The sequence below is a fragment of the Rhopilema esculentum genome, unplaced genomic scaffold, assembly GCF_057945365.1.
Source record: "Rhopilema esculentum isolate cy_ngs unplaced genomic scaffold, ASM5794536v1 HiC_scaffold_36, whole genome shotgun sequence".
Taxonomy (NCBI): Eukaryota; Metazoa; Cnidaria; class Scyphozoa; order Rhizostomeae; family Rhizostomatidae; genus Rhopilema; species Rhopilema esculentum.
This window is the reverse complement of record NW_028300847.1, coordinates 1,366,655-1,381,283: the sequence shown is the minus strand read 5'-3', so window position 1 is coordinate 1,381,283 and position 14,629 is coordinate 1,366,655. Positions and strand designations below refer to the sequence as shown.

Here is a 14,629-nt window from a genome sequence, read left to right as displayed (position 1 = left end):
TTTTGGCTACTCTTTTTAATTTGCGCATGCGCTATCCACTTTTTCAAACAGGATGATTCTAAATTTAGCATTATTTTTGTAAATTTCAAATGTGTAATTCAAAAAACGCAATTTTGTCACACTAAATTTGTACTCTACTCTTCTTACACGGGAGAAGGAACAGTTGAATGAATGCAGAAAATGTACATGCTAGGTATTGGTAATCTAAATGATGATTAAATGAAATTTAATCAGAGTTAATTTCACGAGGGGCTTTTGAGCATTAACTAGATCGCTTGAGATTATTGTTATTACTTATTCGTTATGTTTTCTTGTGCCATGCTTCCTCGCGTTTTTTCCTTGTACCTGCTCTACTAGTTTAAGGGCAATGCGGGGAGTTTTCTGCCTCCTGAGAATTTGATTTGTTAATCTAGGGTTAGATGTGTGTTTCGTGGCGTTTTTATTCCCTTGGTTAATCTAGGGGTATTTAACGTTTTGGCATAGCGTGGGTCTCATCTTGCTTGGTGAAGCCACAATTCAACTAGGCTGTTTTATTGTATTTTGGTAGATTTTTCAATGCTGGTATCATGGCTGAGCAGCAGAGTCTTCTTTGGAAAGCTCTTGTTCGTTTACAATCCATGTCAACTCAGAACTCAGGTATGAGTTTGAATTTTCATTCGGTGCCTAGTTTGTCGTCAAGTGCTCCACCTTTTATCGCTGTTTCATCGTCAGGGACAGCAAATTTTGCCAGCCAAGGACCAAGTTCTTCTAGTCAGTTTCTTGGCAGCCATTTTTCCGATAGCAATTGCCCCTCTGTAACTCCTTCATTGGTTTTGCCGAAGGACTGGTTAAGCGTGACCTCACAGCTGTTTATGACACAGGCTTCCTCACCAGGTCTTACAATCTGTGGTGCAGTTCCCCTTATTCCTGATTATTTAGTAAAGTTGGTTGCCAAGGACTTGTTTATTGAATTTGTTTTATTAAGGCCGTCAACCATATTCATTTGCCTACAGTGGAACCAGTTGGTGCTCATCTATCTAAGCTAGTTAGGTGTAAAAAGTTCACAGATTTACAGCCCATCCGCTCCTTTTTGGACTGGTCGGAGGCTTGGTGCGTTTACGCCGCCTGGCAAGAGCAAAAAGCATTAGTGACTATTTCATGAAAACATTTTTAATTCTTCTGTTGAGCTACCGCATCCTTCGTGTATAACTCCTTTGAAAATTTGCGCGTGGCGTTCTTTTTTGTCTCGTTTCCCTCATGAACTTGGTCAATGGCTCCTGCAAGGCCTCTCTATTGGTTTTAATATAGGTCTTGTGGGTGATCATCCGGAATCTGCATCTCGCAATTGCCCTTCAGCCTTAACGCAACCAGAAATTATTGACAATTATTTACGTGATGAAATGGCTTTCGGTTCAATTGTTTTGATGTACCCCCTTGCAGAATTTAGTGATAAATCGATTTGGTGTTATTCCAAAATCTGAACCTGGAAAATGGCGACTTACTAGGGATTTTCCGTTTCCTAAACACCAAAGTGTCAACTGTCACATACCTAATGAACATACGAATGTTTAATTTTGTGGTATTTCCGATGCTTTTTCCAAAATCATAGAATTTGGCCAAGGTACTGTTATGGTAAAGTTCGACAGTAGAAGAGCTTATAGACAACTGCCTGTTTTTTACCATGATAGGATGTTTTTGGGCATGCAGTGGCGCGACAAATTTTATATAGATTGTGCCTTGCCGTTTGGTCTCAGATCAGCTCCTAAGATTTTTTCTAGTTTTGCGGATGTTCTGCAGCATATTTTGATCAACGAAACATCAGTTTCTTTTATGCAGCATTATTTGGATGACTTTCTTTTTCTTTGAAAACCTGGTGCTACTGATTGCAAGGATAAGTTGACCAAGTGTGTTGCAGTCTGCAATCTGCTTGGAGTTCCGTTGGCGGAAGAAAAAACTGAAGGCCCCGCCACTGGCTTAACTTATCTTGGTTTCGAGATTGATTCTATTAAGATGGAAATTTCTTTGCCCGCCAAAAAGATTAAGAAAGTTAAGTCATTACTAGAGTTTTGGAAAAATCGCAAATCAGGTACGAGAAGACAACTTTTGTCTTTAGTTGGCCTTCTTCAATATCCTGTTGAGCAGAGTATTTTCACGTCGTCTAATTGATCGTGCTCATTCTGTTTTTGAGTTGCGGCATTTTATTCATCTTACCACATGGGAAAGATATGATTTAAATTGGTGGAATGCTTTATTTGACAAATGGAATGGTCGCAGTTTATTTCAGTTTAATGGTTACGAAGTTGCTCCAAATATTTTTGTCACATCTGATGCTGCTGGTAGTCTTGGCTTCGGTTCATTTTACAATAACGAATGGTTCACTGGTGAATGGCCTGAGGGTGCTGATTCTTTAAGCATTGCTGTCAAAGAATTGGTACCTATTGTTCTTGCTGCGCTTATTTGGGGCTCCAATTGGAAGCAGAAAATTGTTGAGTTTAAGAGTGATAATTTGGCTGTTGTGACATGTTTACGGAGAGGTTCATGTAAGGATCTTCATCTGGCGTACCTATTAAGGGAGCTATCTATTTCCGCAATTTTGTTGGTTTTTTCATTCACAAGCTCTCATATCAAAGGCTCACAAAATGCTCAAGCTGACGCCTTATCACGTTTCAAATTCAAGGAGTTTCTAGAATCAGCAACAAAAACGATGCGCAGACAGAAAGTTCCTTTGGATTCACTGACACAAGTGCTGTTTCCTCCTTGGATGAAAAATGGCAATCTCTTTTAAAAAAGTCACTAGCCAATTCCACTCAGAAAACGTATTGTTGTGCGCAGAAACGTTTCCTTACGTTTTTTTTTTCAGTTCAATTTTTTGAACAGTAATGGTTCTCCTCTGCCTGCTTCTGAATTGACTATTCTCCGTTTTATTGGTTTCTTGAATGATAGGTGTCAACCTTCGACTGTTCGTGTTTATTTATCCGCCATAAGGTCACTCCATATTATGCATGGATACTCAGACCCTTTGCTTGCCTCTTGTCGAATACCCATGGTGCTCAAAGGGGCAGCCAGGTCTCAATCTAGGTCTAAGATTTCTAAGCTACCTATCCCCCCTCCCGTAATTTTAGCCGGGATTAAGTCTAGCCTTGATTTTGGTAAATTTAATGATAGGATGTTTTGGGCTGCTTGCTGTACCGCCTTGTTTGGTTTCCTTCGTTCGGCGGAATTCACAACTTCCAAGGAGAATTTAGCTAGAGGTAGATATCTGGCTTTAGCTGATTTATCGATTGACAGGGCATTTTATCCCCAAACCGTTTTTCTAAGTCTTCGTTTTTCTAAGACAGACCAGTTTGGTAAGGGGTGTACTCTAGTACTTTCCCGGTCAGATTCAATTATTTGTCCAGTTGAAGCCTTAATGTCTTATCTATGGTCTCAGGGTAATAGTGGGGGCCCCTTGTTTGTGCTTGACAATTTTTCTCCTCTAACTAAGAGCCACTTATTTGGTAGGCTAAAAATGTGTTTAGAGCAATGTGGCTTTAAAGGAAATTACACTCTGCATAGTTTTCGTGTGGGTGTCGCTACGATTTAAATTATTGATTTAGTATTTTTACATCATTCTATGATTGTGCATTGCTCATGTTGAGCAGGTTTGAGTGGATGTGTTGGCTCGTGTAGAGCTAGTTTTAATGAGTGTGTTTGCTCGTGTTGAGCAAGGTGAAAGTTTTATTGCATTACTTTTCATTTATTGTAATTTGGCTCGGGATGAGCAAATTTTTGAGTAATTGAGTTGCTCGTGTTGTGCAAGTTTTAATTTTTGCTTTCCTATATCTTTCTATTTTTCTTTGATTGTGCATTGCTCGCGTAGAGCAAGTTTTAAAGGAGTGTGTTTCCTCATGTTGAGCCAGTAGAAGCATGTTGTTATTGCTCATGTTGAGCAAGATAAGAGTGTGTGAGTCTCACTCCGTTTCTTGAGCGACTAAATCAATATCATGGCACCTGCTAAGGTTTTCCGGTCAAAAACATCTTACTTTCTTTCTAAGTATTTTCTAAGGCAGAGGGTTTATATTCGAAATCTCGCTCTTTCGAGTGACTGAATAAAAACGTGGTTTCGTCGTCTTTGGGAGCATTTTCCATCGCTGGTAGATATGGTGTTCTTGAGGCTACGTTTCCCACTGTAGGGTTAGGGTCAGGAATGGGAGAGAACTCTTCGAGCTCTATGGTGGGGAAAAGAGGCTTTTCCTGTCTATTCCCTCCCAATAACAATCATATTTGGGGTTAATGTATAACTTCCCTAGTAACCCTTTTAAGGTAGGTTGAGCGATTTGCGCCGATGCACCAACGGCCCAACTCGCTCTCGATGATGTGGGAACGTAACCGCATGACTGATCTTCTGATGTCTATGGCATATTTTTGAGGGAGCTTCGAGATGCCATTTATACTGCATTGGTATCTCATTCTCGAGTTAGTAAATTAATGGCTACAATATTATAGATTTGATGGTACAAAGTTAGGGATAAAACCAAAAGAAAGCATTCTATTGAGTGACAATCCCCCGTCTTCGAATCAAAAAGCATCTGCATAGAACGTTATCTTTATCGCGTATGCTGCTTTACTACAAAACGAAGGGTTGCCTCAAACATTAGCAAACTTTCGCTCGCTTTGGTCCCTATCAAACATTTGTTTAGGACTGTCCTTGTATAGTAGAGTGGGTGCAAGGATCCAAGAGACAGCCAATTAATAGTAACTAATAAGAAATTTTCGAAATCATTTGAAAGTAATATATTTCTAAAATCTAGCAAGTTATGTTTTTGATAAAATTAGATAGCTGTTTTGAAAAATTGAGGTAATCTTGCGCCCTTGTTCTTCCATTTTCCATGTCGTTATTTATTCTGTTTTAAAATTTCCATATTTCTGAATTTTCAAGATCTCTAATTTTTATTGCAAAATGGCTAGTAGTGGCACAGAAAGATAACTTTTAGACAGAATTTTGCTTTGATACTTGTTAGTAAAAGGACTTATTTTGTTAATGATTCTGTTTATAAAAACAGTTCCATTCGTTATCTCTGAAGACATGCGCCTGAGCAGGTTCAACACTTAATCAGTGAAAAGATTAAAACGTATAGAACTGAAAACCAGACGAACTGTTCATTGTTTTCATTGATAAAAGTCGCACGTGCAAAACGATTCGATTATTCGAGCAGCCAGTTGAAAGTCAATCGGGAGGGGTGAGTTGCAATTTCATCCTTAGAAGTTATCGACTTGTCAATATATTATAAAGAAATAAAAAGCTGTCACTTTGTGGTGACGGTCGACTGTCAAAGCATAAATTTTATTGTTTCACGATAGCTTTTTGCCTTCTCAGATTATTGCTATATGTCGCTAAGCCATCGCAAATTTGCTCCCTCATTAAAACACCATTATATATATTTTTTTTATCTTATTTATATATATATTTTTTTCTTCATTAACAATAGAAAACAATAGAAAATTTAAGAAACTTCTACTAGTAGGGCCTGAGCTAGGTTTCTTATAAAATAAAAAACGCGTACAAAACCGCACGAAGGGAAAGAAAGTGTTGAGAGAGCCACCGAGTGATAAGAAATTGTATTCTTGTAACTACATTTATCTAAAATCAGCCTTGTCATTCTCTAAAATGAGAATATCGTCCTCGTCAGCTTGATCATCCTCAAATTGGCCTATATCATCTTCGTTCTCTTGTCCATTTTCTTGGTCCATATCCTCTTCGTTGACCTTGTAATTCCTTTGGATTAGTGTGGATAGATGGGCAAGATACCTTCGTTTTTCATCAGATATTGCAAACTTTGCCACTAATACTATTTCTAGTCCACCTGATGGTATTAGGGACCGCCTATGACGTTCTGAGTGAACTTTTGCGTCTACTTTTCAACCATAATTCAGAAAATATCAGACAAAACGGGAAATTTCACGAGGAATATGCCCTACCTACTCTATGAAAAGATTGGAATTTCTCCAGATCTTAACGCCGATAGATCCTCCCATTTGAGTGTTGGGACTTCATATACTGTATTCAATCTCACTCTCCTTCGTCCTTTACCGGAGCGATCATACTGTGCTTAGTTCTAAACATTTCATGATGTCGATCTACAACTATTTCAAGAAAACAAAACCGTCCGACGTACTTTGGAATGTTATTGGAGAGGAAAATGACAGTGCTGTGAAACAATTAATTTAACTGGATGTGAAGCAAAGAATGTCAAAAGTCAATTAGAGAAAGCAGAGGCTCAGGGATCTGGAACAAGAAAATGCTGCATAAGATTGAAGCCTGAACAAAGAGCAGCAATTGGAGAAGCACATAAGTATGGAATTGCGAGTGCCTTGAAGCACTTTGCTGGAGTGTACCCAATCCTGAAGAAGCAAACTGTTTTTTGAGTTTAAAAACTCGTACAAAAAGTTGGAATCAACGGATGAAAATGTAACTAAAATTCATTCAAGAAAACAAGGAAGACCCAAACTCCTTCCCGAACACCTGATGGAGAAAACTATGGATACAGTGAAGTCTTTTCGACTGAAAGGGGCACCAATAAGCAGATCCGTAACTAACGCCATTGCCAAAGAATTGTCATTGCCAATGACAGAATGCAGCTTGTAGAAAATGGCGGACATTTGTCGTTCAGTGACGCATGGGCAAGAAACATCCTTAATGAAATGGATCGTCAAAGCAAAGAATGAAAAGGTGTATGGCAACTACCTGCAAAACCCCTGTTGCGCTGGCTTTGCTAAAAGAAGAAAAATTCACCTTTCAGCGTAATATTAAAACGGAGGTTGACATCCACAGCATTTCAGAAGAAATAATTTTGAATTTTGACCAAACACCACTTTCATACGTGTGTACTAGCTACACAACTCTTGCAGTACAAGGCACAAAATCTGTGCTAATCGTCGGGAAAGGTAAAAAGAAACAGATCACTGGAACCTTCATAGTGGGTGCAGATGGTGACTTTCTACCAATGCAGCTAATTTATGCCGAAAAAACTGACCGTTGCCACCCGAATGGAATCGACTCCCCAGAAGGATTTAGTGTCACTCATACCCCCAAATCATTGGAGCTGCGAAGAATCTGCGATTGAACATCTGGAGAAAGTGCTGTTCCCATATTTTTCAGCGAAGAGTCAGCATCTTAAACTATCACATGATCAAAAAGCTCTTTTGATATTAGATTTCTTCAAAGGACAGTCAACAGAACGAGTTAAAGATGTGATGCGAGAAAACAATTGTGCGTTTGTTTTAGAGCCGAAAAACCTTACGGCCAACTTCCAGCCATTTGATCTGAATGTAAATGGCCATGCAAAGCAGTTTTTGAAACGAAAATTTGAAAATTGGTATAATGAGCAGGTGAAAAAAGAAAATCAAAAGGGGAATGTATGTGTTCTCAGTGAGCATCGAGACGAAGCTGTCCATCGTCAAGCCTTTGGATGCACGTTGCTTGATCAGCTTTTATGGTCACATGCAAAACAACCGATCAATGATTATTAAGGCCTTTGAAATAGCAGGCATCATTCCCATTGCCACAATTGAAGTTCCTGACGAGGACCCATTCAAACACTTATAAGCAGTAATGAACCGTTTAAACGAACTTATAAGAGTTAGCCTTAAGATATCTTTTTAAAGCATTAAAAAAAACTAAATACATGCTTTTTTGTATTCGTCCGAAATTTCTCTGGAAACGTCCGAAATAACTTTGAAAAACGTCCGAAGATATTTTGTCCGAAATTTTTGTGTCCGAAATTGTTTGCCTTTTATGTATTCCATGTTAGCACTAAACTTTGCAGCTGCTCTTTCATTAAAGATGTACAAAATCTGTATGTTTTTGCTGTAAGTCATTGCTTTTGCTTACAAAGTGCTTTTCGTATTCATTTTCACAATCCTAGTCTTAAAGGTAAAGAAAAACACTAATTTAGCAGCTAGATTTTCTTTGAACCCTAAAAAATCAGCTGGATGCTGTCATAGTTACCAAAACTTTTACTTTACGTAGAATTCCTAATACTTTGCATGATGCCTAATTGAAACTAAAACAGTTTAAATTTTTTATGAGAGACTCTTTCTGGCGTATTATAAAAGAATCTTTCATTTTTTTATTTAGCTTGGGAAATAACTTGATGTCCTAATCCACTGCCTTTTTTCACCATTCGCTTTATAGTCTATGTCGAATTGTCATCCCATTGAATCATCATGTTATATACGATTTTTCAACAGATCCCTAGGTAATAGTTGTCGAAAATAAATGTTCCTAAGCCAAAAATTCCAGGAAACATCCATATCTGGAATGTTTTGATGCCATTACAGTACACACATCACCCAATCGACTTTGTTTCTAAAACACTGCTGTTTTTCGTTCGATTTTCTCTTTTTAGTTGTTGGATCCGAGAAAAGGTGTTCTGTTGCCAAAAATTCCAGGTAACATATCTCTGGCATGCAGTGATGCCTTCAATACCAGTTTAGTTTCAGAAATTAAACTGCAATATGTTTACTCTTAACGTATTTGTAAGTCGTAAATGCTATTTTAAGGTTTCAAAAACGAAATGCAACTTTTTAGGCCAAAATCTTCCAGGAAATCCAAATATAAGGAATGAATTGATGTATCTAATGCTATAATACTATCAAAAGTATGCAATATTTCTGGCTTATCGTGCAGAAATATGACACTTTTTTGCAGCGCAGAATCCGAAAATCGACACTTTTATTGAAAATTTGCAAATAAGTATGAATAGCTAACATTTCTTGCAACCATCGATAACTCCAAACTGGGCTCATACGTATATTTTGACATATGTTTGAGAGATTAACTCTTCTTGTAGACAAGGGGAAAGATTTCCAGCAAGATAATGTTTTGATAAAGGTGACAAATTCCAGGGAAAAGGCTTACATGGCATCTATTAAAGTCAAAGAAATCAGGCTAAAGTCCCATATGGACAGCTTCTTTGCCAATCCAACCCATTGAGCTAAAAAAAAGTTAGTTTGAGGAATCAGCAAATATTTTTAGATTTTTAAATGATCAGCAATCAAAGACTTGAGTATATTTTTGCTTTTTTTGTGAAACTCGAAGAATTCAGCAACTCTGATGAAGATGTCGAGGACTGGGGCTTTGGTCTTTTGAAGAAAATGCCGATGAATGGGACTTTGGTCTTTTGATGAAGATGAAGAAAAAACAGCAAAAAAACTGTGCTTGGGTCTTTGAATGAAGATATCGAAGGATGGGACTTTGTTCTTTTGATGAAAATGCCGATGAATGGGATTTTAGCCGTTTGATGAAGATGCTGAAGAAAAAAATGATGCTATGCCGTTTGATGAACATGTTGAAGAATGGGACTTTGGCCTTCGCATTAAAATATCGACGAATAGAGCCTTGGCCTTACGATGTAGATGTCGACGAATGGAGCTTTGGACTTTTCATGGAGATGTCAACAAATGGGGCTTTCGTCTTTTGATGAAGATGTAAAATAATGGGACTTTTGCCGTTTGATGAAGAGTTAGACGAATGGGGATGTTGTCTTTCGATGAGGATGTCAATAAATGTGGCATTGCTATTATGATAAGGATTTGGACGAATGGGACTTTAGACTTTGGATGAAGATGTCGGGAGATAAGGCTTTGTTCTTTTAATGAAGATTTCGACCAATGAGGCATTGGTCTTTTGATGAAGATGTCGACAGATAGGGCTTCTTTCTATTGATGAAAAGGCTAACCAGTGGGATTTTAGCCTTTTGATGAAGATGTCGAAGATTGGGACTTTTGCCTTCGGATGAAAATGTCGACGAATGGAGCTTCAGCCTTTTAATGAAAATGTTGACGAATTGGGCATTGGTCTTTTGATGTAGATGTTGACGAATGGACCTTTGGCCTTTGGATGAAAAGGTCTAGTAATTGGGCTTTGGCATTTTTATGAAAATGTTGACGAAATTGGCATTGGCCTTCTGATGTAGATGTAGACGAATAGACCTTTGGCCTTTGGATGAAAAGGTCTAGTAATTGGGCTTTGGCATTTTTATGAAAATGTTGACGAATTGGGCATTGGCCTTCTGATGTAGATGTCGACGAATGGAGCTTCAGCCTTTTAATGAAAATGTTGACGAATTGGGCATTGGTCTTTTGATGTAGATGTTGACCAATGGAGCTTTGGCCTTTGGATGAAATTGTTGACGAATTTGGCATTGGTCTTTTGATGTAGATTTTGACGAATGGACCTTTGGCCTTTGGATGAAAAGGTCTAGTAATTGGGCTTTGGCATTTTTATGAGAATGTTGACGAATTGGGCATTGGCCTTCTGATGTAAATGTTGACCAATGGAGCTTTGGCCTTTGGATGAAAAGGTCTAGTAATTGGGCTTTGGCATTTTTATGAGAATGTTGACGAATTGGGCATTGGCCTTCTGATGTAGATGTTGACGAATGGACCTTTGGCCTTTGGATGAAAAGGTCTAGTAATTGGGCTTTCGCATTTTTATGAAAAGGTTGACGAATTTGGCATTGGTCTTTTGATGTAGATGTTGACCAATGGAGCTTTGGCCTTTGGATGAAAAGGTCTAGTAATTGGGCTTTCGCATTTTTATGAAAAGGTTGACGAATTTGGCATTGGTCTTTTGATGTAGATGTTGACCAATGGAGCTTTGGCCTTTGGATGAAAAGATCTAGTAATTGGGCTTTGGCATTTTTATGAGAATGTTGACGAATTGTGCATTGGCCTTCTGATGTAGATGTTGACGAATGGATCTTTGGCCTTTGGATGAAAAGGTCTAGTAATTGGGCTTTGGCATTTTTATGATAATGTTGACGAATTGGGCATTGGCCTTCTGATGTAGATGTTGACGAATGGACCTTTGGCCTTTGGATGAAAGGTCTAGTAATTGAGCTTTGGCATTTTTATGAAAATGTTGACGAATTGGGCATTGGCCTTCTGATGTAGATGTTGACGAATGGACCTTTGGCCTTTGGATGAAAGGTCTAGTAATTGGGCTTTGGCATTTTTATGAAAATGTTGACGAATTGGGCATTGGCCTTCTGATGTAGATGTTGACGAATGGACCTTTGGCCTTTGGATGAAAAGGTCTAGTAATTGGGCTTTGGCATTTTTATGAGAATGTTGACGAATTGGGCATTGTTCTTCTGATGTAGATGTTGACGAATGGACCTTTGGCCTTTGGATGAAAAGGTCTAGTAATTGGGCTTTGGCATTTTTATGAAAATGTTGACGAATTGGGCATTGGCCTTCTGATGTAGATGTCGACGAATGGAGCTTCAGCCTTTTGATGAAATTGTTGACGAATTTGGCATTGGTCTTTTGATGTAGATGTTGACGAATGGAGCTTTGGCCTTTGGATGAAAGGTCTAGTAATTGGGCTTTGGCATTTTTATGAAAATGTTGACGAAATTGGCATTGGCCTTCTGATGTAGATGTTGACGAATGGACCTTTGGCCTTTGGATGAAAAGGTCTAGTAATTGGGCTTTGGCATTTTTATGAAAATGTTGACGAAATTGGCATTGGCCTTCTGATGTAGATGTTGACGAATGGACCTTTGGCCTTTGGATGAAAAGGTCTAGTAATTGGGCTTTGGCATTTTTATGAAAATGTTGACGAATTGGGCATTGGCCTTCTGATGTAGATGTCGACGAGTGGTGCTTCAGCCTTTTGATGAAAATGTTGACGAATTTGGCAGTGGTCTTTTGATGTAGATGTTGACGAATGGACCTTTGGCCTTTGGATGAAAGGTCTAGTAATTGAGCTTTGGTATTTTTATGAAAATGTTGACGAATTGGGCATTGGCCTTCTGATGTAGATGTTGACGAATGGATCTTTGGCCTTTGGATGAAAAGGTCTAGTAATTGGGCTTTGGCATTTTTATGATAATGTTGACGAAATTGGCATTGGCCTTCTGATGTAGATGTTGACGAATGGACCTTTGGCCTTTTGATGAAAATGTTGACGAATTTGGCATTGGTCTTTTGATGTAGATGTTGACGAATGGACCTTTGGCCTTTGGATGAAAGGTCTAGTAATTGAGCTTTGGCATTTTTATGAAAATGTTGACGAATTGGGCATTGGCCTTCTGATGTAGATGTTGACGAATGGAGCTTCAGCCTTTTGATGAAATTGTTGACGAATTTGGCATTGGTCTTTTGATGTAGATGTTGACGAATGGAGCTTTGGCCTTTGGATGAAAAGGTCTAGTAATTGGGCTGTGGCATTTTTATGAAAATGTTGACGAAATTGGCATTGGCCTTCTGATGTAGATGTTGACGAATGGAGCTTCAGCCTTTTGATGAAATTGTTGACGAATTTGGCCCTGGTCTTTTGATGTAGATGTTGACGAATGGATCTTTGGCCTTTGGATGAAAAGGTCTAGTAATTGGGCTTTGGCATTTTTATGATAATGTTGACGAATTGGGCATTGGCCTTCTGATGTAGATGTCGACGAATGGTGCTTCAGCCTTTTGATGAAAATGTTGACGAATTTGGCATTGGTCTTTTGATGTAGATGTTGACGAATGGACCTTTGGCCTTTGGATGAAAGGTCTAGTAATTGAGCTTTGGCATTTTTATGAAAATGTTGACGAATTGGGCATTGGCCTTCTGATGTAGATGTTGACGAATGGATCTTTGGCCTTTAGATGAAAAGGTCTAGTAATTGGGTTTTGGCATTTTTATGATAATGTTGACGAAATTGGCATTGGCCTTCTGATGTAGATATTGACGAATGGACCTTTGGCCTTTGGATGAAAGGTCTAGTAATTGGGCTTTGGCATTTTTATGAGAATGTTGACGAATTGGGCATTGGCCTTCTGATGTAGATGTTGACGAATGGACCTTTGGCCTTTGGATGAAAAGGTCAAGTAATTGGGTTTTGGCATTTTTATGAAAATGTTGACGAATTGGGCATTGGCCTTCTGATGTAGATGTTGACGAATGGACCTTTGGCTTTTGGATGAAAAGGTCTAGTAATTGGGCTTTGGCATTTTTATGAAAATGTTGACGAAATTGGCATTGGCCTTCTGATGTAGATGTTGACGAATGGACCTTTGGCCTTTGGATGAAAAGGTCTAGTAATTGGTCTTTGGCATTTTTATGAAAATGTTGACGAAATTGGCATTGGTCTTTTGATGTAGATGTTGACGAATGGACCTTTGGCCTTTGGATGAAAGGTCTAGTAATTGGGCTTTGGCATTTTTATGAAAATGTTGACGAATTGGGCATTGGCCTTCTGATGTAGATGTCGACGAATGGTGCTTCAGCCTTTTGATGAAAATGTTGACGAATTTGGCATTGGTCTTTTGATGTAGATGTTGACGAATGGACCTTTGGCCTTTGGATGAAAGGTCTAGTAATTGAGCTTTGGCATTTTTATGAAAATGTTGACGAATTGGGCATTGGCCTTCTGATGTAGATGTTGACGAATGGACCTTTGGCCTTTGGATGAAAAGGTCTAGTAATTGGGCTTTGGCATTTTTATGAAAATGTTGACGAATTGGGCATTGGCCTTCTGATGTAGATGTCGACGAATGGAGCTTTAGCCTTTTGATGAAAATGTTGACGAATTTGGCATTGGTCTTTTGATGTAGATGTTTACCAATGGAGCTTTGGCCTTTGGATGAAAAGGTCTAGTAATTGGGTTTTGGCATTTTTATGAAAATGTTGACGAAATTGGCATTGGCCTTATGATGTAGATGTTGACGAATGGACCTTTGGCCTTTGGATGAAAAGGTCTAGTAATTGGGCTTTGGCATTTTTATGAAAATGTTGACGAATTGGGCATTGGCCTTCTGATGTAGATGTCGACGAATGGTGCTTCAGCCTTTTGATGAAAATGTTGACGAATTTGGCATTGGTCTTTTGATGTAGATGTTGACGAATGGACCTTTGGCCTTTGGATGAAAGGTCTAGTAATTGAGCTTTGGCATTTTTATGAAAATGTTGACGAATTGGGCATTGGCCTTCTGATGTAGATGTTGACGAATGGATCTTTGGCCTTTGGATGAAAAGGTCTAGTAATTGGGCTTTGGCATTTTTATGATAATGTTGACGAATTGGGCATTGGCCTTCTGATGTAGATGTCGACGAATGGTGCTTCAGCCTTTTGATGAAAATGTTGACGAATTTGGCATTGGTCTTTTGATGTAGATGTTGACGAATGGACCTTTGGCCTTTGGATGAAAGGTCTAGTAATTGAGCTTTGGCATTTTTATGAAAATGTTGACGAATTGGGCATTGGCCTTCTGATGTAGATGTTGACGAATGGAGCTTCAGCCTTTTGATGAAATTGTTGACGAATTTGGCATTGGTCTTTTGATGTAGATGTTGACGAATGGAGCTTTGGCCTTTGGATGAAAAGGTCTAGTAATTGGGCTTTGGCATTTTTATGAAAATGTTGACGAAATTGGCATTGGCCTTCTGATGTAGATGTTGACGAATGGAGCTTCAGCCTTTTGATGAAATTGTTGACGAATTTGGCCCTGGTCTTTTGATGTAGATGTTGACGAATGGATCTTTGGCCTTTGGATGAAAAGGTCTAGTAATTGGGCTTTGGCATTTTTATGATAATGTTGACGAATTGGGCATTGGCCTTCTGATCTAGATGTCGACGAATGGTGCTTCAGCCTTTTGATGAAAATGTTGACGAATTTG

The 14,629-nt window shown here is 38.7% G+C and overlaps 1 protein-coding gene and 1 pseudogene across 1 annotated transcript; both read left to right on the top strand.

The window, feature by feature from the left end:
• Positions 1 to 1,845: 1,845 nt before the first annotated feature.
• On the top strand, positions 1,846 to 2,892 carry LOC148957207 (uncharacterized; annotated as a pseudogene).
• Positions 2,838 to 9,727, top strand: LOC148957206 (uncharacterized). Its single transcript, XM_089115696.1, has one exon. It carries the CDS (start codon positions 2,978 to 2,980, stop codon positions 3,560 to 3,562), a length of 585 nt encoding a protein of 194 aa, XP_088971822.1. The 5' UTR covers positions 2,838 to 2,977; the 3' UTR covers positions 3,563 to 9,727.
• The last annotated feature ends 4,902 nt before the right edge of the window (positions 9,728 to 14,629 follow it).